General features: G+C 35.1%; 1 protein-coding gene across 2 annotated transcripts; it reads left to right on the top strand.

Moving 5' to 3' along the window:
• Window positions 1–554: 554 nt before the first annotated feature.
• LOC118276123 (D-beta-hydroxybutyrate dehydrogenase, mitochondrial) lies at window positions 555–27,541 on the top strand. Of its 2 annotated transcripts, none has more exons than XM_035594306.2 (8): window positions 555–792; window positions 2,507–2,640; window positions 7,041–7,220; window positions 14,100–14,303; window positions 15,625–15,778; window positions 17,424–17,611; window positions 23,400–23,573; window positions 25,595–27,541. In XM_035594306.2, the coding sequence occupies exons 2-8, from the start codon at window positions 2,530–2,532 to the stop codon at window positions 25,751–25,753; spliced, it is 1,170 nt and encodes a 389-aa protein (XP_035450199.1). In that variant the 5' UTR covers window positions 555–792; window positions 2,507–2,529; the 3' UTR covers window positions 25,754–27,541. The 2 variants fall into 2 exon arrangements, with proteins under 2 accessions (XP_035450199.1, XP_035450201.1); XM_035594308.2 differs by lacking the exon at window positions 555–792 and adding an exon at window positions 2,213–2,336.
• The last annotated feature ends 294 nt before the right edge of the window (window positions 27,542–27,835 follow it).

Raw genomic sequence — 27,835 nt, forward strand, 5'->3', positions numbered from 1 at the left:
AAATAAAATAGTTATATGAAAGGTTTCCCCAAGTTATTTGATGAAACAACTGCAGGGGACGTATTGTATAATTATACTCTGGTAACATTTAACTGATGCTTGGCTGCATGGCACCGACAATAGGTGCGTAGGCAGATCATAGGAGAGCACGATACTGAGCACGTACCTATACATACCTATATTGTATATTCTCCACAGAACATGCGAAATGTTTAAACAAAATACCACATTATATCTGATTTATGATGCTTCCATATAATTATTTTTCTTTTAGCTTCGCAACATATAAACACAAATTTTATTAGGCCACCTTTTATCAATAAACAAACATTTGAAGGTTAATTTACATTTGAATATCAACGTTCATAAGTTTGAAAGTCAAAATATAAATTAAAACTCAAAATAGCATTGAAAAACATTGAACTCGTGAAAGCGAAACTTTCGTATACGTACACACATTTTCTTTTGTATGTAAAAGTTTCTCCTTTAGAAATACAAATATCTGAGTGACGGAGATTTAATGTTTCGATGTTTTGCCAAAAAACATTCCACTCTGCTGGAGCATTGAGTAGGTTTCTGATTTTACAATCTAGCCGAAAATGTTGTAATAAATAATAATGCGCATGTTTAATTTTGGCGCATGCGTGTATGCGGCGGCGCAGGCGGCTCGCCGGTGTACAGTGAGGGATCGCGCCCGCTACGCGCCGCCCGCCTAGCGCTCGCCCAAACGAATGCGCCCGCGCATCGTAACCATAACACCACTTCAGCTTTAATACAATTTTTCTTTTAAAAGTATGTGATATTTAAATATTGAATTAATAATTGTGAATATATTTGTTTTTGATTCCACCTGTTCCTTACAGGTTGAATTTGTGTGTGTTTTCATTTCGAAGTGAATATTTACATAAAATCGGGGAATATGTGCGGTACAATCTAGTGGTCAATTAGGTATCTGTGAAACCAAATGCACCGTTGATATACACAGTTTTAGTTGAATTTTCCTCGTTTATTAATTTATTAGTACGTTTATTAGCTTTAATATTTTGGCATTACATATAACAACGTGTACTTATAACAAATACCAAAATTGTATAATATTCTAGTCTTAAATTATTTTCTAGCATTTATCACAGAAGGAAATTATACATAATAACAAGTTCCATTCACCTAAGTTTGAAATGAAAACAGGAAAGTTTACTGTACCTTTCATTTAATGAAGTGGAAAAATACGGTTTTACCTAATTCTTAATCTTTATACTGTACAATATACTTACAGCCAACAAAGTGTAGGCAGGTTTTTCATTGGCGTTGGCAATACAAATTGTTGGGAATGAAACAAATAATGTCACAACAAAGCTTTGCGACCGTCAACAAAAAAGTCCTAAAACAATTGTTTCAAACCTGTATTCTTAATTATGAATACTCTTTGTATTGACTTCCTTTCATAAAACTGTATTAAAAGGAGAAAAGGTGGCCATACAAATGTTTATTTCACTTTCTTCAATTACTTTCAACAGTATAGAAGTAAAATACAACAACCTTTTTAATATATTTGACTGAAGCATTTGGTGTTTACTATGTGTACCTACCTACATTCAGTATCATATTAGGTGTATACTCTATACCAAGTCAGTCTAGATAAAACATAGTCAATTGAAATGCTCCTCAAACATTTTCACAGTTTAGTAGAGTATCAAAAATTGTGGTTGTAAAACAATATTTTCAAACAACAGTTTATCCAAAATGTATACACATAAAAACAGAATTTGATCTAGATCTACAGAAAAAAGATTCTTCTGAAATGTACATACGTTTATTCATACATATAAAAATATGTTTTACAGCTTATAAATAAGTGATTTATGATCGAACAACAGCTCGATAAACTGAAAAATGTTAAAAATTGATAACATCAGTAGATACATCTATTATGAAAACAGGTGCAAACATTAAATAAAGCAAGTAGATTATATTTTTTCCACGTCGACACATTGGTATCGCGGAACTGAAAGCAATTCCATTTCATGGCAAATAAAAGGAAGCCCTTCCTGATTCCGGTATAGAGTTTGGTGTAGGCGCAGTAAACAAACGGTCACAATCGTGCGAATTACAGTCACATTTCGATCAGAGTTTAAATTGATCACGCCCACGCGGTGTCTATCAAAAATCATATAAATCTGGCACAGGCACGTTTTAGGTCGCCACAGTGACCGTTCGCTTAAAAATAAACCCGTGTGCCGTCCCCGGCCGCCGGCCGCAACGCACTCCACTGACATCCGCGACATTTACATCGGCTGCACTTTCTATTTACGACGCCGGACCGGGGCTGCTTACAGGTTACACATTAATTGATCGGATTGATCACAAATAATTAACGAATTCTTAATCGCGCGACGGTTAAAGCTTTTAGGCGAACGCTGAGGCAATTATTGTTAAAATAGGAGCTACAGGTGTTAGATTAGTAAGTTACTAGTATCGACAGTAAAGTGTTATGTTATGAACGCAGCGACGTAACAGCGAGCTGGTACGATGGTCGCGGGAGACGTAACCCGGCGTGCATCCATCACGGCGCCGTCGATGCACCGTCGGCCTTCAGCGCGACGTGGCTCACTCATCAAAGGTGCACAGTCTACGTCACAGGTAAACCTCTTATACCTACAATGTTGTAAATACTTCATAAATCATGCACAGGCAATTAATATTTCGTTTAATAGTTTAGAACTATGGTACAAGTGAATGAACTCGCGCTAATGATGTCTCTTGCCAGGTAATAAAAGCTTTTTAATTGTACGTCAAGACGTCAGTGTTAATATTTTATTTCTTTCCGTACAATTAATTAATATAAAATTTTCCTGTTGAAATGTTTATATGATATGATTAGATTAGGTAACAGCATTTGAAAGTAATTACAAACTATGTATAGTTCTGATAAACGCAAGAGATATCATTAGATGCTTACATGAAGAAAAATCTAAATGTACTTTTGGATGCATAGAAAGCTATTACACGCACATACTCTCATTTAGTCACCACTACTTTGTTATTATCTTATCGTTACAAAAACATAACATTATTGATGTTATTAAACGTAATTAATAAAGCTAAAATACATACATACTAAACTAGGTAGGTAAATATTAAAGCCCTTTTACTTGTTACGCCCAAAAATAAATCACAACCCGGATTACCTAACAAGATAATTTTCATCTCAGTAACGACCAAAGCCGCGGGCCAAAACCTAGTATTATAATAAAACTTTAAGTAAAAGGATTTCTTTTGAAGGTCTTTGCTCGAATATCATTAAAAATTTCTCTCAAATTAAATACGTAATCAAGTAAAGTTACGATGGATAAATGAAACAGACTTCTTTCGTTATACCTTCATTGGTATTTTATAGTATAATAGTTTTATCCTGCGGTTTTGTATTGTATTCTATAGTAATGTGTGTCTATAAGGACCATATCGTAAAATACACACGGGTCAGTGGTCACTGATGAATAAGAAAAAGTATGCGAGTAAAATTATATTTGGACTTTCATTGCCTCAACTCAAAACGATAAAACGTTATGGATGTGGTATAAAGTTAAATACTATTGTACCATATTCTATCATTAAATTGGAATAAATACATGGTTTTTATTAATCAAACAGCGAGTAATATAAGAGAGATATTCCTTCAAACAAACCAACACTTTATCTTCGTTTGTATTAAGGCAGAATTAAAATTTCAATGTTTTTAGCGAAATAGTTTTAAAATGTCAACTTAGCTGAAACTTTTATGGTGTGGTTTTATGTAGACAGAAATTTACGCGTGCGTGGGCGGTTTATGTTCCCGTTTCATTTGATTTATTTGACTTATTCGACTGTTAGTGTAAACTCATGTCCCTTAGCACTCAGGCTGACCTTGCTCTACGATTTATACCCAGAATAACTCATTTCCTAAATTCTTCTGCCATGTAAGCGTAATGGATAGGGAACACCTACTGTTTGAGATAAAAAAATACTATTTTTTACTCCTATAAATAGTACTTTATTGCATTCTGCTTTATATGTAAGCGCTTATGGCATCAATCGTGTGACTAAAGGAGAAAGGTAGCCCGTATCATTCTCTATTCTCTTATATATCTTGAGACACCAAAATCATACTTTAAAATTACTTCAATACAGATAGAAACACATACATACAAATAAACAAAGACATTATCACATTTATAATATCACTAAGGATTTATAAAAGAAAGCTATTTCGTATCAAAAGCGTTAATGACAACCAGTTCACTTTGTTTGTAGTTACAAATATAATGACACTCTATTTTGATTCATATCGCAGTAACAATACTAATGGCAACCTCAACGAAAACGATAATGCGTCTATGAATACTATTAGCAACGAGTAATTAATATCATCTTTATTTATATTCGTTGTTATTACCTACATTAATGGCTGAAGAGATCTTTAGAACGCATTCATAATTAATGGTACCAGTACCAATAAATAAAACAAAAGATAAACACCGAACTTTAAGGTTGCTTTTCCACCAGAGATGTGCTATGTAGCTTTGCTACGAAGTAATAGCTAAGCTGTGAAATTATGTGACCGTTTCCACTGATACTAAGCTATGTAGCTGTGTGAGGAAGATATGCAACTTGAGTATGCGATGTATTGATAGTTCCCTACTATAGCCATCCATAGGTAGTAGCTCGCATCTTTCCTTAAAAAAGCATAGGTTAGCTGAGTTCCTTTCCACCAGTGCTAAGCTATGTGTACCAATGAATATGGTTGATGGAAGCCAAACGCATCCATAGCAACGTAGCATAGCATATCCCAGGTGAAAAAACACCCTGAGTATCTGTTGTTAAAATGTACCAGAATCTAGTTTATATTTACTAAATCAATAACAATAAAGCAAAATATGAAGTTCTTACAGTTCACGATCAAAAGGTTTATTCGGAGCCACAGGAAGCCCATCAACCGGAGTTGCCAATTTAAAACCAATCTAAAATACCAACGAATGTTTTTGAAAATATTCATTTTGTTCTATTTGCGGCACAGAAGATGAATCATAAACAATCTGTGAGACAACTGCGAAAACAAAAATTGTCTTTTTATTGCTTTCTTTACGAAAATAAACTGCACAAACACTTTAAGCGATTATCTTGAACGACCTTTGGGGTAAACAGGAGAAATAATAAAATCATTGTACTTTATCTGTAGTCGACCGACGCGACGTCAGCTGCATTCTTAGGATTATTTAAAAACTTTTCTCGTATCATTAAGAAGTTATTGGCTACTAAATGTCAATTGATTAATTTATATTCTGTAATGTCTTTGAACATACCACATTGAAGTAGATGAATTGTTTATAGTGTAAGAGCTCATAATAGCTATTTTTACGTCTCAATCAGTCACCTTTATGATGTTACAGTATTTGACAGGTCAAAGCGAGCACTTTGTTGTTGAAGACAAGGTTTATAAGTGGATGATATCATTCCATTACGTTACTGGCTCTTAGTCTATCATCTATCCTGCTGTCATATAAGAGTATCCCATTCTCTATATTTTCAACTACATTTAAACTAACGAAAACATCTGTTTGCCTTAAATTTTGTGTGTCTTATATAACATTTGTCCTACTTTTGAATAGACTCTCATGATTAATGTCATTAGTATCATACATTATTTATTTTTAAATGGTTGCTACATCGCAAGAGTCGCTTTGATCCGCGCGTCATTAAAGAACTGTTTTATAAAGTGAAGATCTGTCAAGGGCACCGAGTCTAATAAACATGAAGAAGTAGGAATAGGGTCGTGTGGTAAGTGCCACTGCCGACCAAGAGATTTCGGGTTTCGGGTTTTAATTCTATAATCATTATATGTTTTCGTATTTCTCAATATCTCGGTAATAGCACGGAGTTTCTTGTCCTCTAATTCTGATTTGTTGCGGGATCCAAGACAGTTATTCATTTCCCTGGGACGCGCCGGACTTCAGTGTTCCGGTGTTTTTATGGTTGTATCTACTGTACATCCTGGCTTACAGGAGTTGCAGCGGTATGGGAGGTTGTGGCGGGCTTGTCCCATTAAAAAATAGCACGGAGTTTTAAATTGTACTTGGAGTATTACAATAGACTTATCTGTTATAGCATGGGGCTCATAATATACCTGACTGGTGAAAAGTGGGTGTTACGTGGTATAATAATATAATATATTATAATATGTAATTTCAGAAATGGAAAATCTCATCTCACATTCTATTTAATTAACGTTCCTTAATAAATTCGAAGATCACATAACACACAGGGTGTTTCGAACCTAATATTTTAACAATATAACATTATATTTTAATAATACCGCATAATTGTAGTTCATAGGGAAATTACGGGACGTTTAAGATATTTTATATCCAGAAATAACTACGAGTGGCATTGAATTTCACACTCATCTTCTGTGTGAAATATAAACCTTTACTTGTTGATTTACACATTCTAACATTTTCAGAGCTACATACTTGAGCGGTGTTTGATAGGGTTGGTATTATCCACACCCACGCCACTATTAGGGAAAACTTATTAACTTAAGTCCTTCGTAATTTAACCCGAGTTATCAAGCACTGATAACTAAATTAATATTTTAGGTGAATTGTTAACAAAATTGTTTTAAGTCTCTAGCTTCTAGTGAGATTACTCTTCACATATTCGCAGTTTGATAGAGGTAGATAGGCAATATTATCTAGATACTTAAATTCTTAGTTATTTGTGTTAATATTCGCATAGAACTTATTTATTGCAAGACACAATGTGTTTTATATTGTGTCTCATATACCAACTGACAAGATGTTAAATATCATACAAGTATATAAACAGAACAGTCTGAGTTTATCGACTACAAAGTTCTCAAAAGAGCCATGAAATGAATTCTTGACTGATGTATAGCAATAGACTAATAAGCTATAACTAACGAAGGTGACACACTGCAGACACTAAGTCTGGTAATGTAATATGTATGTAGATAACATTTTAAAAATGTTTTATTTTTTTCATAGGAGGTGCCATGGGACATCATCGACCGCTGCGCTCTGCCGATAGTGCTGTGCCACGCTTTGGCCGTAGTGCTATCGACCGTCCTCAACGCTATGCATCTCAGCTCCGTGTCAGTGTTCACACTCTTCCTCTGGTTCTCAATCTCCGTCACCGGATCCCTCTGGTTCTACCATAATCTTCAGGTAAAATTCTTTACTCACTTCACTAAGCAATCTCCACGCAATTGAAGTCTTCGAAACTTTACTCAAAGTACAAGCAATTAAAGCATAATTTCCAACAAAACTTCCGTCAAAGTTGCCAAGTCGATTTTTTTATTCACAAACTCATAAAATTCAAAGCAGTCATGTTTCCACAAATCTAATCAGCGCCTGTAAGTTTTGTGCTCATCGGCTGCTCATTTTACACAAAGTTACTCAGATGTATTTGTGTAGGTACTCCAAGAGTTTGGATAAAAATTATCATAATAAAATTCAATATCTGGAAATAAATTCAGCAGTAAGTAACAACCTAAAGTCGTTAATGAGCACATTATTACTGAAACTTGCAATTACTTTGAGGAAAATGGTGAATAGTTCGCAGTTTTACGGTAGCCATAAAGTATAAATAAATACATTAGAAACACGTAAACTTGTGGCCGTCGTTAGTCAACACGTACGATATGCCAATCAGTCGCCGCCCACTACTCTCCCGGTTTATTTTTTAACTATTACGTAAATAACACTAAGACAATGTTTATTAGTAGAGCATTTACTTTCACAAATTTATTTTTTTTATAAAATAAAATAAAATAAAATAAAATAAAACTACGAAAATTTGCTCCTACTTTGCTATTATTTCGTTTACTGTATAAACACATTTCTGTGTTTCGTCTCCGTTGCTGATAAGATCTGGTCTATATTTGTAAAAATCAACTCAATGTCGAGATGTACGTAGTTTGCACTGAGCTATATAAGATGTGGCACGTAAGCATATTTTTTAAACAAGAACTGAATTGCCGCGTTAATTTTAGCCTCAAATTGCGTCATAAATTATGCTTGGAAACGTCAGCCCCAACCACCTTCTCTACCAAGTTTGGAGAATACATGAGTGTCTATTCATGAGCTGCTGTTTCCATGTGAAAATTGCTCAAGTCGACACAAAGAAGATCAAGTTTGGAGTTGAAAATTCTTGTATGAAGAAACCTTAACAATAGATTGTATAAGGAAACAGCTGTAGCACCTGTACAACCTCATTTAAATTAATGAATATTCATAGCAAGGCTCTCAGCCTCCCACATGCAACATTTTCAATTTCCACAATTTAATTTACACTACAGGGTATTTGTTAATGATAAATATAATTATTGCGAGCTTTGTTTAAATACGAAATAAAACCTGATTGAGCTTTATTTGTCCTTGTTGAGTAAACAAATTGATCTATAAATAAGGTCTATTTGCGGAGCAAAATGTATATAGTGATCAATGCCATAAACAATCTCGTTGAGTGCTATTTGAACAACCTTGGGGCTGGTGCCATATTATAATGTTCCGAGATCTCGGTATAACATATTCTCTAATTCTAAACTCCAGCAGCTCGGTAACGTTCAGGAATTCTAGCTAACTATTTCTATCAAATGTATACGAAATGAATTTAGTTCTGTTGACTGTTACCTAAACTAGTCGCAGGCACTGCGTTAAATCATTGGCACCTCTGTATTTGTTATGAACTGGTGCCAAACATTAAACCACTTGACCACACAGGAATAGAAATTGCATTTAAAATGGAAAGCCATATATCATTTGATTTATTGTCGGCCGTAATCTAAAGTGCTGTAGCGGTTTGTACTAGACGTAGTACAGGCCATGGACAAGTTTAAGGTTTGTTCAAACAATACAATCCCAAGAAGATAGGAATGGTAGCATAAAATCTATTTTAATAACATTTGAACAAAATACGTTTATGATTTTTATTGAGACAGTAATGTAAACAGAGACATTGATTTTAAGAAACCAAATATGTTGAATATTCAAAGATATAAAAAAAAAATCGTTACCCCATATGAATATTTTTTCCTGTGTCGTCCGTGCGTTTACAAACATACAAGTTCACATACACATGACACTCAGACCCGAAACAAGGTAGAAACAAGGAGTAGTTCCGTGCGGGAATCGAACCCGCTACACGTTGCGCTGTAGCCGGTCTACAGTTACGCATACTTTTAGCACTTTTTGAAAGCGTCTCTAAGATTTTTTTATAAAAACGTTAATTCAGACGTATCTGCCATTAGAAGTTTGTGAAACATTTAAATTGCCGCGAAAGTTATCTAGACGTTATTAATTAAGACATTTAGTCACTGCGGATAATTAATGAATTATTCATGGGTAGCGTTTTCTGAGGCGCATCTTAAAACGTGAAATAGAAATCTGCAGAGTATTACATCTGTACACATTCAGACAGAAAACGTGAATGGAATGTTGACGTCGATTCAGCTCACTTCCACGTAATTTTAAATTCATAATGTAATGAATTTTCCTGAATGGAATTTTCCTGGTTGTCAAGTGATTGAGTGGTAGTAAAAACAAGTATTGAGTTCGATTTCCAGTTCGAATGAATTATTATTTAGTTTTTCGATTGTTAAAATACGTTTTTTTTTAAATTTAGCGTGTTAAGATTGAAAGTCGGGTTTTAGTCAGTAAGAGCTTGACACTTCCTCTCGTTCTGCCTACGGCGAGAGAAGTCATTGGATGATTTTCCCCCCTTAAAAAAAGAGCCTATAAAAATTTCCCTTTACATTAGGTTCACCCTTGTTACAGAATAAGCAAATAGTAGATTTTACACTTAATATGTGAACGGATACCTAACTTTTAAGGGAAGAAGTGATACCACCACGAAACCAATGCTAAACAAAGATTGAATGCCGATACTACCTCAACTAGTAACAGATAGTGAGATGGCTCAGTAACTCGTGCGTCACTGATATTCTGACAAGAGCTAGACTCACGTATCGTGCACTCTCCGTAAGTAATAATAGGTCATAAAATCGGTTGCCACTCACCCCGACCTACTTCATATGGTTTGTTTGGAACTGCATCAAATATAGGATTATTTATATACAGGCATATAAGTAATATTTTTTTAAATATATTCATAAAATTTCAGCTAAAATGTGATTCAAAGTATGGAACTAAATGCACCCTATCGATCTTTTACCAATATTCTGAAGGCTGTCCCTTACACTCTGCATAATGTGCATTCGTAACCTTGTTCTCAAAAACGGCTCTTACAATTTCGATGACACTTGTTGCAATAGTTTAACAAGAGCACAAAGTAAAAATCAGCTGTAATTTGCTTTAGTTTAGATGCCAACAATCTAGGTAATTAGGTATCTCTTCACAATTTATAAAAATTAAAACATTTTAAATACTGTAAGGAAAAATCAAACTTACAGCTATGACCTGAAAGATATTTTTCGAGAAGAACTTTGTCGCCCAGGCACCACAAGAATAATATTCTGAAAACAAAAGAGACGTTGTCCCAAACTGAATATTTCAGAAACGGGGTGAAGGAACTCTTACCTGCGATCGTTAAGTACGTTTGAAAATTTTCTCCGTCTCCGTTCTCGATTAAGTAGGCAGAAACTACAATAATTTAGATTAGGGATAATGGAATTTCCAAAGAAATAATAGGTAACTAAACTCATAAAGTAATTAAGATTCGCGCTTTTCCTTTAAGAGTACATTCACTTATTACCAGTTTTGTGTTATAAAGACAAAGTAAACATGAACCATGCATTAATTATTATGAGAAACTCTACAATGGATTAAGTAGTTCCCAAAACCTTATGTCCCACATGGAAATTTCTGGTCGTGGGTGCCTTTACTTGCTATTTCACGAAGAAAGGTTTTGATGTACGAATTGAACCTTAGCTGCTAGTTGCCCAGTGCTCCATTCACAGCCAAATTCTGTAATATTCAACGGTTTGCCTGAAATACATACAAATAGTATTTCATAATTGCTTCAATAGGTAGCTAACTAGGGATTCTAACTGAACCACTCTAGTTAAATGAGTATGCTAATTGCTCGACAGTCACGCCTATGACTAAACTGAAATCAAATTTAGTTATGGTATCGGACCCACCCCGTTCCGTAATAAATACGAATGTCAAAGTGATTTGAACGTTATTAAATATTCATCTGAGGTTCGCATTGATTACATTTATTTTATGCTGAAAAGCCAGTAGTCCGAGGAATATTCAGACTAGTTGCGGTAAGATTAGAAAGCGTTGTGGATCAATGTTTGTCTTATTCACCGATCCTTTGTACTAACGTAACAGTTTCTCGCACAAATGTTCTTGGACTAGATAATTTGTTGTGTCAGATAGTATTCAGAATGAAATTCTTTGAATACTAGCATTCCGGCTGTGGCGGCAAAAAACATACTAGTCTTATATCACTCTCCAGCTTATTTCTTACTATCTCTAAACATAAAAACCATATCGTGTTTCGATTCTAAATAAAAAAGACAAACACAATTATGCATTAAAAATGTTAGCAAATAATGTTTTCAATGCATCTAAATATTCACGGTCTCTTCGAAATGATTCACAATACCGTGAAGGACCGATTATGCACGGTATTCGCCAGTGAACTATCCGTTTATTACAATGAGATTGATAAAAAAATAAAAAAGTAGGTGAAATCGAGTGTAACTGCAGTTGCTAATAATACTAATCTGGAATTTTAAACAAATACCTAGATTAGTTTTTCTTACAATGCCTATTTTCATCAGTTAAGTTAAAAATTCTATCGTTATAACAGCTATACGCAGTCTGTGTATAATAGTGGATCAGTTTCCCAATTTCGGAAAAAATTAAGGATCACAAAGAAATGTAATAAAAGCTCGTATAACGAGTCCATAATACTAGACAAATCTCACAAATCCACATAATGTGGGAAGTAATCTGGTATGTAACCCTCTTGATAATACGCCTTTGCTTCGTTTTTTACGAATAAACATTTTGGAGATTACCTGAGTCGTCGGTAACAGCAGAGCACATAGAATCGGGTCGCAGCCTCCCAAGGGAAGGACACAATAACTCAATTTCTCTAGTAATAACCTAAGCGAAAGAGTTTATGTTTGTTTAATCCTATATTTCAATTACAAGTTAGTATTATTAAAATAATTATTGAAATATTCATAAATCATATTGGGTATTATTGGATTTTCCAATTTTAGAAATTCCGAACAATAGCACAGAGTTTGGAATACGTCTGGTGTTTGACGGGTTTGCTTCTTATTGCAATTGGTCTAAAACAGATCTGATAATTAATTAGTTAAAAGTGGATTGACTTTAAATAAGTACATCTCTAATAGATAATATCTGATACTTACAAAAGGCAATTAAAAATTATATCACTAAGGCTTAGCACTAGAATCCAGAATAGTAAATGAATCACTTAAACATGGAAATGTATAGAACATCTCACTTCACATCTATCCATAACTGGACGGCACGGTAACAGAAAAACTAATGGTTGGATGTCATGGAATTTGTAACGAGATTGCATGCAAACTAGTTAGATAATTTTGATTTGTAGCCTAGTCTCTGTAACCCGCTGCGGCTGAGTATTATTACAAACCCACCGTACAAATCCAACAAATTGAAGATTTAGTAAACACTTTGAAATATGCTCTGTGGTGTAACTTTTGTAAAGAAACTGAAAACAATATGAAATTAGTTAATTTAATGCAATACAACAATTAATAATGCTTATAATACAACTTATCGGCACTGAATAATCTTGTGTCAATTCTTGAAAACATGAAAAGCTTATGTGCGTTATAAAAACGCTTCTTCACCTTACGAAATAAATATTCGGAGATATTGTGCAATATTACCCCTAAAATGTCAGTGTGAATGTGTCGCATTACAAATGGGCAAGGAGATTGCAACAATTGTACCATTGTGCCAGCCTCCGTACTTGCGTCATCAATCCATTCGAAAGTCCGATTTAAAATAGGTTAATGGTCGTGTTTTTACTGAATAGACACTACTAAATAAAATATTCATGGTGTTTTCTTACTAACTCCAAATATTTTTATGAGAATCTACATTTGAACTTTCGGTTTTATAAACTATGAATGAAAGAAAACAGTCTCGCCTCTAAAACAATATCTGGTATTTTTATATTAATGTTATTTATTGCTTGAGAGTTATAATCTGTAAACAACTGTTCACGTATTTCTATTTAGGTGGCATAACATCTTTTTGTTGAATGATAAATTGCTGCATTAATATTTTTCAAAGAATCTATGAGCAAGAGATGAAATATTCAGGTTTCAGATGAACCTATTGAGGGTTGTGAAACGTACTTTAGCCTTTCAAAACTAGCCCGAAGCTGCAGACTGCCTAAACCTGGGCTCCGGCTCGAAAAGCAGGAGTAGGAACGGGGTGGTTTTTCTATAATAGTCTGACATTCTCGCCCAAGGTGGGACAAGTCATTAAATGATTTCCCCCCTTAAAAATCCTGTTAATTAAAACGCGCTCTATATTTTATGAATGAGAAAGAAAACTACGTATAAGGCGAGTTCGAACATTAATTACCAAATGTATGCAAACACAATATGTGATTGGTGCGTGACTTTGAACATTGAGAGGACTACAAGATTAAGAATTAACGATCAGGCAACCCTGAAATAGTTAACCTCGGACGTCACTGCGTCACGCATAGGTACGTACAAATGCTTGAATAAAATATTCACTCAGCTGTTATTATAACGGACATCAATCAAGCTGTCGTCATCTATTTTCGACGAAAACTTAATTTCGTCGCCCGCCCATTATATCTGATGTAGCAAAACGTTCGTACCCTAATGAGATATAATTATTTCAGGCATGGAAACAATACTAGCATGATTGAAAGGGTTCATGGGTTCTGATAACACTAGTCTCGGTGTAAATGAAAGTCGAGTTTTACTTATTCGTGACCTGATATTTTTACTGTTTCTGTTCCAGACGACTGGAGCGGTTAACTAATTGTACATGACTTGTTAATTTAAGAACTATTTCTGTTGTATACAGGTAACCGCAGCTGGAAAAGCTGTGTTGGTGACAGGCTGTGATAACGTGCTGGGAAATGCTCTTGCAAGACGTCTGGATGATCTCGGTTATCATGTCTTCGCTGGATTCCAAAGTAAAGCCGGCAACATAGACGCCGACATGCTCAAAGAAGACTGTTCTGGAAGATTACACACGCTGCAACTTGACATTACGTCAGAAACTCAGGTGATTCTAGCCAGACTAATCAATTCGCTATCGTTAGTTAGTTTATCATTTCATCACTCCTCGACATTGCTTTAACAAACTGAACATCCAACTAAATGTAAAGATTCAAATAAAACAAGGTTCATTCAAGACGATCAATTAGGGTAACTTTATTTTTAGAGTTGTTCTTTAATCCTTGAATCCGTTTGTATGTAAATAAGTATAATTAATAATACCTGGAGCATAACGCCGGAGCAACGTTATATAATAACCATTTTGGCCTCATAGTCTAAGCCGCTTGTAGGTATAGGTACAAGTACATAGCTAAAGTCTTTGTAAATTAATTTTGTACGTGTACCGCTCCTAGCAAACCCCAATTTAGGGATGTACTCGACTCTAAATTAATTCAGGTTGGCAACGAAAAAGAAAATGTTACAATCACGAGGTTAGAGCGACCGCCCACGTAGTACAACATTAAAAACAATGTGAAATAACATGGTACATATTCGTTAAAAAATCCCTTTTTCTTCCCATTGTATCTTTCGCTTCGTCGACGCCTCATAACGCACGAGTTCAAAATATATTTACGGTTCGAGAAATGTTCCCAACTTTTGATAAGATTAATTGCCCGAATTCTGAAGTGAAACAAACTTGCAATTTGTTATCAGACGAATTTGTTTGTGCCTATGTGATAATACTTATTTTTGTTTTTGTGTCAACTAACTATTGTTACGATACGGCAGACGTTACTTGCAGTACTGAAGAATTTACTGCTACTCTAAACTAATTAATTAATACTCTTTCGTGGAAACCCACGTAGTATAGGAGAACATCAAATTATTAAAAAATATTAACAGTAAAAAAATTTGAAGCTATTATTTTAATCAAATAGTAGACCTCAACGTCATTTTTCATTTAAATAAGATTGTCGTATACCAATTTGTATACAAATATATGCTTATAAACAAATGAATGCTATTCTTTTGCAAAGATTGCTAAAAAACCAATTTGTATAGTCATCGTTGCAGTAAATAGAGCTATACAAGATTTGAGTTCCATTTTCTTGAAAAATGATTAATAGAATTGAGAAAGATTGCCTGAGATCAACAGACTATGACAAGTTAATTATGACAAAATGCGAATAACATTTCAAACTGATATGCAATCCTAAAATTGTCAGAAAATAATTTCTCACGCCAGAAATCTGGAAGTTTCCGAAAAACCGATTTGTAAAAATCGTATTTTGACGTGTCTTATTTTGTGGAGCTATTTGTAGACACGAACGAAATCTGGCGGCAATTTCTGAAAACATTTTGAGTAACTCGAATCTGTTATGTGTTAGATTCTCTCGGCGTCTCTGTACATCGTGGACCATCTACCAGAGGGCGCTCAAGGGTTGTGGGCCGTCGTCAACTGCGAATCGTGGTGTGCGCTGGGTGAACTAGAATGGGTGCCTTTCTCCGTCATCAAGCGTGCGATGGATGTCAACTTGCTTGGTGAGTGACCGTAGACATAGTGTTTCGTGGAAATGCCACTAGATGGCGTTACTTGTTGGTTTGTCGAAAGACAAACTTGGATTATACACAATATTTTGGAGAGGTGTTATCTGAATAAATAAATGTTGTTTTATTTGTTTACACATAATACTTAGATATTACATCTAGAATGACTCATCTCATGGAAGTACAAATCAAAACTCTTATTGAACAAGTTTAGAGATTTTCAAATACTATTTTCCTTTAACATTTTATTAAACGTAGTTGTTATTATATTTAAAGTAATTCTCGTCATCAAATATGATCCGTTAAACACTTTATTCGCAAACCAATTTCGCCTTTGACTAGCTGCCATAATTCAAAATGAATATTAACATCATAATGGAAAACTTAATATCGGAGAGAGGAAAAAATGAAGATTTAATTTTCAGTAGCAAAAAATTGCACGTTCCCTCGCAGTTAATTAAGTCTAAGAATTTATTTTCAGCGGTGAGCTAATTAGCAAGATACTAGGTGTCTTCGGGTTTCAAACTGTCGTTTATATGTGGTCATGCTTAACAAGGACTTTCTTATATTATGTTTACACTGGGTAATTAAGCACAAATGCTGAGCTATGTATCAAATACAATTTTTAATAAATCTTATCCAATTTTGAATTACAACGTTACGTTGATGAATTGTGATGAATTTCATATCAATAGAGAACAACAAACAATACAACGTTGAAGAAAAGAGCGTACTCATTTTTAAAAGGCCGTTAACGCACCTATGACTCCTCTGGTATTGCGGGTGTCCATAAGCGACCATCAGGTGACCGTATTCCGTAAAATATCAATAGGTCAAGTATCTGTTACAAATTACGTGATTTTTACAGATTAATTGACCAATTCAATTACATGCAAAATGCGAAAAATGTATACAAACATGTCCATTACGTAAAAAAAAACACTTAAACATGAATAGCCAATTTATGGGGGCCGTTCCAAAGCCCCGTTTGATTTGATTGCCTTTTCATCAGCATCCCTGGCCATAACGACTTTGTAATATTTTTAGTGAATTGGGTTAAACTTAAATGTATTCAGAATTTCAGATTTGACCGTACCTATATTGATTGCTAAATATAAACGTAATTTTGATAAGTAGTGTCTTCCATATGACTACATATACTATTTGTGAAAATCATAAATTCAGCTATCCGCAAATTATTAGAATGTATGAGATACCTAAAACATTTTTAGTGCCTACTTAGGGAATACCTTTTTTGAAATTACTGAAATGTCCACACATTTTAGGCCCCGGCCGCTCTACGGTTATATCACTTCTGATTTCAAACGCCTGAGTTTGTGATACAACAAACATCTTTTTCTTCGAGTTGCGGTATTTGGCACTAATGCTGATGGTTAGGTTGTATAGGCAGTGGTATTATCTGTTTTAGAGGAAGACTAACAAACCCGGTGAACTCCGTTTCGCCACCAATGATTTTTAGACCTAAATTTTCTTTGATATAAATCCTACGGAGCCCGAGACCTTTCTAACGAATACAAAACCGTGGAAATCAGTTCGTGCGTTCTGGAGTTGTAGCGTTAGGAAGGACCTGACTTTTTTATATTATAGATTTGTTATAACGACAGTTCTTTATTCACAGGTCCAGCTCGGCTAGTGCAGGTGATGCTCCCTCTGGTGAGGCGTGCTCGAGGCCGCGTTGTGCTGGCCTCTTCGATCCTCACCCACGTGGCCGCTCCAGTGCGCGGCGTCCATGCTGCCTCGCTTGCTGCCCTGGATGCTCTAGCCGCCTGCCTCCGACGTGAGCTCAAACCACGAGGCGTTGATTGCGTAAGTCTTTGAATTACGCCCTTAATATTTCTCCTGATCTTTTCATAACTAGATTAACGTTTAAGGGTAATGGAATTTGTTACTCGTTCCTTTTCCTTACAATTCTAGGCGTTAATTGAAATAAGTAGGAAGTTTCAGTAATAATGGACATTGTTAAAATGTCTGAAGTCTGCGAATTAATTGAAATAAACGCACCCACGACACAGGAGAAAACCTAAAGTGGGGCAACGTTTTATTAAAAAGCTTTACCTTACATACTCTGTGGTTAAAAAGCCTTAACCAGATTGGTCTAAAAGTTAGTATTTTACATAGACCGACTGCCAACTGCCGACAACCGCTAAAGGCTTTACCACATTCTTTGTAAAACCCGTTGTCAGGTATTTAAGGCTTTTAAATAGGCTTGACGTAAATTAATTACGTCCCTAAAGTTACATGAAATATTAATTATATTTTAAAAACCTTCGCAGATTACGTATCCCTTATACCGATTTAACTCAGAACCTTTATATTTAGACGTCCTTTAAATTCGAAAGGGAGAAGAAAAAGTTAGTCTTGTCTGCGCTTTCGTATATTTGCTCAAGGTTTCAACACCTAATCTATTTTTGAACGTAAGCTGAATTTTATCTGAATTTAAAAATGCTTAATAAAACTTTTGCTTACAGCAATAAAAATGATCTAAATAAAATACTGACTTCACGGTAACACAACTGTTCGTGTGAACCACAAATTGTTATTCTAAGTCTGAGTATGATGTGTATCCCATGTTTATAAACGCACTCATGACACACAACGTTTAAAACAATTCTACAATGTAATTAAATAGTAAAAAAACGTTTATAGAGGAAGGAAGAGTCACTGTTTAAGATTCGCTGTGGGCGTTTTCCTGTGTTGTAAAGATCACTATTTCAGTAAGAGCCTAAGTGCTTTATTCTACGTACGATACTGCATCTTCTATAAATAAACCCTTTTAAAACTTATCTATGATATCACAATGTTTAAAGGACTAGGTAAGTAGTGCAATTGCAAAGATAAATGGACACTATCTGTTCGTTCAAAGGGTATAAATTGCCTTATCACTCACAGGAGATACATCGTTCTAAGCGGCATAGCATGTGTCAAATCCATTTTGTATGACGTAACCCCTATTGAAGTTACATTACATACATTTAAACATAGATAGAGTACCTTTCTAGCTTCATGGGGATAGGCAGAAACCACAGAGCGCAATCAGCAACGATTCGTAGAATCTTATGTCATTCGTTATTTATTCGCACACAGAAACTCCAATAAAATCCCAAGAAAATTTCTTTCCGGTACCATTTCATTAATGCAAATAGCCATATGGCTTCAATCAGTGAAATTTAATTGAACTTATTGATATTATCTACTAGCATTTTAGTGTAAAACAATAGAAAACTGTCGAAATCGAATCTCTAATCATGAGGTATGACATACACCTTTCTGTTGTGACGCCATTGATTCCCGAAACTCTAGAGGCGTTACAAGTGCGATGCCCCGGCCTTTTGGGGTTAAACATTTAAGGACTGTTGGGAATTCGGGGACTGGAGAGACTGGAGAAGAAGAAGGGTAATTGGGCCTCCGGTAACCTCACTCACACGATTTAGCATTACGCAAGCGTTATTTCACGGTTTTCCGTGAGGCCGTGGTATCACTCCAGTCGAGTAGGCCCATTCATGCCGAAACATGGCTCTCCCACGCTTAAAGTACATCAAAATACACAAATACAAAGTCTACCAAAGCTTAGTTTAAATTGTCACTTGTCGCCTTAGTCACTAATCAAGTCTCCCGTCGACGACGAAACTACAACATAGTTAATACTTTAATAACACTACTACGGACTAATGGCCGCTGAGTTATCTGGGTAGTTGCTTGAGGAAAACTAGGATCGTGAGCAAATCCCTGCGGTGGGCGAACAAAACTATTTTCTTATAGAGATTTTGATTAATCACCAGGATAACAATGCTATCCCATTTAAAAAAGTGTCGCCTTAGAAACGATTCTATGTATTGTTACCGTTATTTTGTCCGGACACCGATCAATCAGTGTCATAGTATCTTCTGGCATCACATTAATTATGTTTTTGTTGATGAACATCCAGTTTATTAGAGGTGGGCCGGTCTATTGTGTTCCCACATTTTACTAAGTATTTGTAGGTTGTATTATAATATTTCCAAGAGATTCCTTTTGTTTTTGGATTAATCCTTTACTCGGCTTCATAAGTACTTGGTTGAATAATTGAACATTTTGTCATGGCTTCATTCACGTGTTCTGTTGAAACTTACCTACAATCTATATTTGCAAGTTAGGTACAACCTTCTTGAAGAATTATTCAAATCAGACTGTATTCAATAGCGATGACGACGCGGTATGAAAATTAAAAATATCTTTAGTCCGTCAGTTAGGTAATGAAATAATTTGAGACAAGTATTTTTTTTTTTTTATCTCATAAGATAACGATTCTTATATAAACGGAATCAAAGTTTAGGAGTGGGAGCAAATACATCATTTCTACGTATAAAACGTACTTAGAAATTACGTTAGGCGACATTTCGAATCGATATATAATTCGACATCTACACTATTAATAAATCATCGTATATATGTCCAATCGCAATGGAATTCTCTAGCTGCCATTAGGTAACACCTATAGATGAAGATACAATAGCCATACATATATACCTAGGTACTAATGAACTAGACGTTATGTACGGCATACCTTAACAACGTGAGGGATTCCAATGTAATTTGGTTCACCTGTAGACCATGACCTGGATTTGGACTTAGAACATTTTTAATCCTACAAATGGAAAGGATTCCTAAGAGAATACAGTTGATGATACAGATTAAAAACGAAAAAATTAGGTCACAATGTAGGACATTGAATAAGAGACAAATGTAGGCACATTTGTTATTGTAGAACTAGCCGTAGCCGCCGGTTTTGTCGAAAAATGGTTTCAATTACGTTCTGTGAAAATTTAATGAAAATCTATTTGGTTATTTTGGAAAAATACCTTTAAAAAGAAGAAACACTTTGAAAAAGAAGAACAGAAAAGGAATATATTAATATTTGTATAATAACTATCGTGAGACATACTAAATTTACTAAAAATCGCGGTTTACTCACGTACATTAATGGAGAAAAGCTCTACTAGTTTCGAGTCACAGAGGGACTCTTCTCTTAAGCAGCGCGCGCAGACGCAGAGACGACGTCGCGCAGCCTACTGATAACTGTGATTTTAAGTTAATTAAGTATATTAATCGCTGATTCGTTTTAGATAAAGATTCTATATTAGGTATGAAATTGGGACATAATGGGTACCAGGTGGTGCGGTTGTATTGTCTGCTCTGATTAAATAAGACTTCACAAACAAACAGCCTGGAGGGATCTTTGCTTCATCATACACAGTAATAAATGTTACCTAATTCTGTGACATGACAAAATAATTTGTATTCCTAGAATAGATGTCAAGGGGTTAGTACTGGGGTATAACAAGGCGCTTTAATATTTCAACTGTCTCGCCCCACTATCGCAAACGAGGTGGTATAATTTTAGATTAGTTCGTACAGCACTTAAATTAGCTTAGCTCGTTACCTCTGCTGTATAACATTATCAAACTGCTCTATATTATTCAGAGTAACATCGTTAACCTGTATTAGAGTGTATCCTATACGATCATAGCGTAATCTGAGGCCTAAACCACAATTAGTGTTGTATTAATGGACACTTAATTAACATTAATTTGGATTAATATTGTGTTGCATCTATTTTTGGTTTAATGGTTAGGTTAGGTTAGGTTACAAGTACTTATCACCATAAATGTACGCCCCTTTATAGTTATAAGTACTTATATGACTTTACCAAATATGCAGTGTGCCTAATTCCCTTTACGGAGCCTTTGGGTAACACATTTCAAAAACCCCAGTGTATCTAGATCACCTAATAACCTTGGAATTACTAGGCATCTTCCATCCGCTGTAATCGCGCTAATGAAACATTAAAACGAGTCGTTAAAAATGTAATGAACCGCGAACTATCCACATTCTTTTATAATCAAAAGTTAATGTTTGTAAAACAGTTACTAGCTATAAGCACGTACCTTAAATTACAGCTATATCCACACTACGAGAAACGGGGAAACGTTTACTATATTTAATCGGCTAGAACATTATAATGAGGATAAAATAAGCATCACCAAATAGTTTCCTTCGCACGTATTTATTTTATTTTGGCAACTGTATTTCTTCTACTAATACACTACACCTAAATAAAAACTCAAGTCTTTGACGCACCAAATAAACTAGCTCTTGACGTCAAGTGCAATATTTTTATTTCCAGTATTACTGATTCACCTCTGAAAATATGCAAAAGATGTACTAAAAATGTATAGCAACACTGTGATGTAGCTTTGACTTTCAATTTTAGTATAATAAATTCATTTTTTATGCATTATATTAAGAGTTTGAAAAAGGTTTTTATCTCAAACGAAATTTTTCACTCAGACGTTCTCCCGTTATGAAGTCTTTATGATAAAATACTACAAGGTCATACTTAATGTGAATAAAATGAGAATCAATTACCGCGAACACCCACTCCCTCTCCGTCAAGAGAAAACGAAATATGGCGTTAATTAATGTTCGGAGAATTAATAATTGATTTACCGCCGGCATTCGGGAACAAATATCCGTTAAAGTTTATAACAGCATAAACTTATTTGTTTTCCATTTTTAGGAAACTGTGTGGTTAATAAACTTTAAACAATATTTACTCAAATCTTAGGTCAAAGTCAGTGAGTGTATGACGCAAATTATAGTTCTAGATTTGCCTTGATATTACGTAACTCGTGCATCTAACATATGGCGTATTCCCGTCAGATATTTATACGGAATGTCCATCACATCATGTGTATAAACGGTTCAATATTGATCGGATGCCAATGTGGTAACAATTAAAACTCGACGCGTGTCCGATCTCCACACGTACAAACATATGTAGAGCTACAAGTACTCAGTAAAACAAACCGTTAAAATTAATTATACTCGGACTGATACCGTCACTCACACTTTGTGAATTCATACCTATATTTGTAAACTGCGGAACACAGGCAATGTTTTCTCCGTTCCGAGTACCACCCACCCCAATTATTCTGATAAACAAGCAATATTGTACTTAGAATTACAAACTAAAGAACAATTGCTGTTCTCCCTAATGAAATTTTAATTGGGCTTACAAAAAACTTCGCTAAGAAATCTCACAGCGACGTTGAATTTTGTAAATGATAAATGATATTTATTCAGTAAACAGACTACGAACTAGCACTTTTACGCCATATTTTAACGCTAGATGAGGTCGACTTTTCATAAATGACTGCCCCGAGATGAAACACCGAAACTAATTCGAACAAAAAATGTTAGATCGCTTTTTATAAGGGATGTCTGCGAAGCTGTACGTCACTAACGTAGACACAATTAAAAGTAATATGAAGTGGGATGGCATAAGCAAAGTTGGATTTAACACGTGTTTACTACCTACATATGTGAAGTCTGTTTATCTCAACTTAAGAGTCTACGAGAAACTTTTATATCAACCTAATGGATCTGTATAAAAAGTTTTTATAAGCGGCAAGAACTTCCTCACACGGTTAGTTAGTCGCACATACATCATCGCACTAGTCACCTACGTACGGTCTAATAATAACTCTTCAGTAAGATAGATTGGATATTTATGCGTGCCACTTACATTTTATACTTATACTGAATGTATTGGCAGGTGGTGGTGGCAGCCGGAGAGTACACGACGGGCAGCGCCTGGCTGTCCGAGGAGAAACTTCTAGAACAAGCGCGCGACATGTGGAAGAGACTCAGCGATGAACAAAAAGGCGCATACGGTGAAGACTACTTCGAAAACGCCCTGCGAAGCCTCGAAAAGTACACTAAAAGCGCTGTAAGTAGTAAAAACGTGACTACGCGTAATTTCTTCATATTTATAGCTTTAGTTGTGTACCTACTTATAAACACGGCGACGCGACGCCTTAATATTACATTCTTCAAGTGTAGGTGGATATGTACCCGTCTGACAAAATGATGGCCATTTCGTCGATTTCTTTCACGATACGAAATATTGATAGCGAACATCATTTTCACCTATCTACACAGTATCTTCGTCGGCAAAAGGTCGTGTCAGAAATTATACAAGCTACGGTCCCATAATTTGAATATCAAGGCTCGGTAAAATAGGTTACATGTTTTTTAATGAAAAACGGTTGACTTTGTTATAAAATTAGAAGTAAATAAACGGCTTAACGAGGGATACTACCGACTTCAGGCAAATGTCACGTTCACATTTTGTGTAGGTATGAAAAATGTAAGACGAAATGTGTTTTGATTCACTTCACTTGTTTGTGGGAACGCCTGTTTAACCCATATCCTTCCCCGAATAATAAAATAGGAATACCTAAGCCGACCCACGTCTTTGGGTTCATGCTATATTCCAACTACGAACATATGTGCTTTGAAAGTCCGCATTTTATTTGAATTCCTTTACGTACATTTCCAGACAAATAGAAAAATTAAATAAACGTTCTTAGCGTACTCGAAACTGTAATTATTCTGAAGAAAACAGCTTAAATACAATCATGGCTTTGGCTCTCGCCTCAGCGCCCACTTTATGTTGAATAATGATTCTCTTTACAATCTTAAATGGATCTTAAGTTGTTCCCATAAGTCTCCACTTTCAATTTTGATTTATGCTATTACTAGATAGTTAGATGTTGAATAAAATTATATTTAGATTTTAAGTTTTGCTGTAGGTATCTGTTGTAGTATCCGTACTAGCACTGAATCTTATTTTAAACCTAGTGTGTATGACAATAAGCTCGCTCTCTAATACATTCTAGTATTATAATGGCTTCTCTGCTTACCTCTTTCAATAACACAGTACATACGAGTACCTATATCGTACACATAATACCTACTTGATACAGAAAATCAATAAGCCATTAAACTATTTGAAAAGTTTTGAGAACAACTAAACTATTCTATTATTACTAAGTGCTTAGATAGATGTTAATACAATCAGAAATCGGAAAATCAATAGCTTTCCTTACCAAACTGGTTCTTAGAATCAATTCTGTAAACAAACTCCTTACTGCATAATAAATACGACGAGAGGCACCCATCTTGCCTATGTAAAGTTGGCATTCGTACACGAAGATAATTGTTATCATTGTATTTCCATCGTAATACCACTTTTGGTTGTTCTAAGACTAAGCAGAATCTAAACAAACGAACTTGACGGTAATTTGTGTTTTTGACCTTATTTAGTTAAAGATGTTAACATATTGTTATGCGTCGAAACAAAAACACACCCTGTGTGTGTTTCTATTGAGTTGAGAGTTTTATTAATTCAGTCCTCTCATACACTTAAGTAACGATGAAAATACATATTGTATTTCTTATAAAATGTGTCTTTGAAATTATAACGGTTATAAGTCATACAGTTCCTAAGTGTGCCGCTCCCAGCATGGACTACTTGCTTTTAAAATAGAAACAATCGTTTATTTAACAAATTACTTTTTAGTTACATACTATGTAATATAAAGTCATGCCAGTTCTTTCCCGGAGTCGGTACACCCACTTTGGCCTCAGGGATTGCCTCGCGCTTTCGCGAGGGGCGAGCGTATTGTCAAACAACGCCATTCAAGACTCAATTGAGAAAATTGTGAAATAGGAAAACCTAGTAAAAATAAAATAAAAATAAGTTAATATTTTTCTTAAATTGTTACGTAAATACTTGTACCTAACTGCAACCACAACGAACAAAGTCAGTGATGTGAGAAGTTTGGTGAGCCGACTTTGTAATTCTCACATCAGTGGTTTTATCTCCTTTTATTGTTTACGCTTCATTAGTAGTTCACTGACGTCAAAGGCACGCGTATGATGAGTAATGAGTTGTATTGGTTCCAGGACGCCGACCTGACCGCCGTGACACGCGCCCTGAGTGATGGAGTGACACGCACGTTCCCGCTCGCACGCTACACGCCCGTCTCCCCCCGGGAGAAACTAAAGTCCTTGCTCGCCGAGCACATGCCACGATCCCTCTACGAAGGCCTCTACACTGATTAAGCCTGCTCAACTCCAACAACTGATAAAACCTCGGTTTATATCTCACTGATCCTACAAACCTTTATATCTATAACAACAAATTTAAATTTACACAGCGGGTATAAAGGTCAAATGTGAAAAACAAAGTATAACCGACGGTTCCGTTCATACCTACCATGTTAATGCGAATTCGCTTTCATCTCGAACTTTGAGTTTACGGGATCAAAATGTTAAAGTTATGATATTCGCGGTAGGTCTTAAAATAAATTTATTGTTACCATCTGGAAAGTATGCCATTTGTCAAATGATTTTAATATGATACGATGCTGGAAATATCGTTATTCAACGAATTGCACTGGAATATATAAATATAGATGTATTCAAGGAGCTGGCATACTGGTTATCTTAGTGCAATAAACAATTAGCATCTACATAATACGTGGGTAACGTGGTTGGCGTGTGCCAAATGAAACTCTCATGCAGAGCAATCGAGTTATGTAACTGTATAAGCAGAAGGCGGTTCACCAATTCTAAAGAACTACAACCCACTCGATCACATATATGTTATAATCACCTACACACTAAAAAATATCAGCATCGCCCAAAGCCAGTAATAAATTAACTTTTAACAATCATGTCAGAATTATAATAAAAAACTTTTGTCTGTTATCTAAACGTCAGCCAATGAGACTGTTTATGACATTTTGTTAATTAACAAAAGATTCACTCGACCGTTCCATTATAATCTCCGTTTTCATCTTTTGTGTAAATTAGACGCCTACAAAATTATGTATCTAGCTAGACCCGGCTCTAGGGCAACACTCGCTAGTAAAATGAAATTGCTCGGGCATGTGCCGTTCCATATCAAGTTACGTTGTAAAAATATAAGTAGTAGTAAATATGTATCTACTAATATATAAACTTTGAAATCTGATAAGTAGATAAGTGACTACCTAAATGTTAGTACTCAGGTCAGCTTGACCCGATTATTTGTTGGCACTCGATCAATTCTGTCAGTCGCGTATGTTGCTGATCCATTTTCGCATTTAATGTGTGGTTTTCCATCGTTCAGACTAAGGTAAATAATTATCGAATAGTGAAATTGGTCGAAACTAGCGTTATTTAAACCATTTACGTGTTGGTTGTGGTGGTACGACCAAAAGACATTAATTATGTGCTTGCTTAAGCAAATCTCTTGAGACTCTGAAAACTTTATCTACGATACGCTATTTACGTGAAGTTTAAAATATAAATTTATATAACCAGTCTTTGAGTTTGCCTGCATTTGCTCGGACAACGAAAATCCACCACTAAACCAACTGCCTTAAAGTTAAAACTTGGTTTAAATAACGAACAATGTAAATCTATGTATGTATATGCTTACTTACTAATGTACAATTACGTTATTATTATGTATATTCACAGTTGTAGAATTAATGTAAAATATTATGTGTTGTGTACAATGTTACAGTATTTCGAATAAATGTTCCCGTGTGTTATCAAGCATCATTAGTCCGTCTTATCAATGACAATTATCAACTGGAGGCCTTTCCTTTGGTTGATATCGTGTATGTTTCACCACATCACCCATGTTTGCAAATACTTGCTTTATGTGTGTGTATTCGTATAATGTTAAAAGTGCAGCCGGTACGTGGAGTGCCATGAATACACAATCACCACGTGCCTGCTGCATTTTTGAAGTGCATTTAAGTATACAGACATAATTCGTTACTTTCTAGATTAATTTTAGTTCTATCGCGTGTGAGATAATTTTATAAAATGTGTCTTTTAAATAAATGAAAAAGTAAATTGTTGTTTTAATTCCCTTTGTTTGTGAAATAATAACTCCCTAAATTGAATTGGTTGTTGACGAATGGAATAAATTAGAATGTTTGCGGTTTTGAGAGAAAACAGAGTGAAAGGAATAAATTAATTGAGTGTCAATGACTTGTGCCGTACTTTAAACACAGAAATTACTCGTATTTATTTTCTCTCACATATCTTATTTTCATTTGAACAAGAACATTGTACTACCTATAAAATCTTCATGGATCATAGAGAACAACCACTTACTCTGAAAGTAAAATAAATCATTATTGTTAT

Source organism: Spodoptera frugiperda, chromosome 31, assembly GCF_023101765.2.
Source record: "Spodoptera frugiperda isolate SF20-4 chromosome 31, AGI-APGP_CSIRO_Sfru_2.0, whole genome shotgun sequence".
In the NCBI taxonomy this organism is placed as follows: Eukaryota; Metazoa; Arthropoda; class Insecta; order Lepidoptera; family Noctuidae; genus Spodoptera; species Spodoptera frugiperda.

Excerpts from the sequence above, each read along its gene's own strand:
- LOC118276123 (XM_035594306.2), top strand. The coding sequence starts at position 2,530 with ATGGTCGCGGGAGACGTAACCCGGCGTGCATCCATCACGGCGCCGTCG. Across the intron at positions 14,304-15,624 it reads ACATTACGTCAGAAACTCAG|ATTCTCTCGGCGTCTCTGTA; the intron begins GTGATTCTAGCC and ends GTTATGTGTTAG. Across the intron at positions 17,612-23,399 it reads AACCACGAGGCGTTGATTGC|GTGGTGGTGGCAGCCGGAGA; the intron begins GTAAGTCTTTGA and ends ATGTATTGGCAG.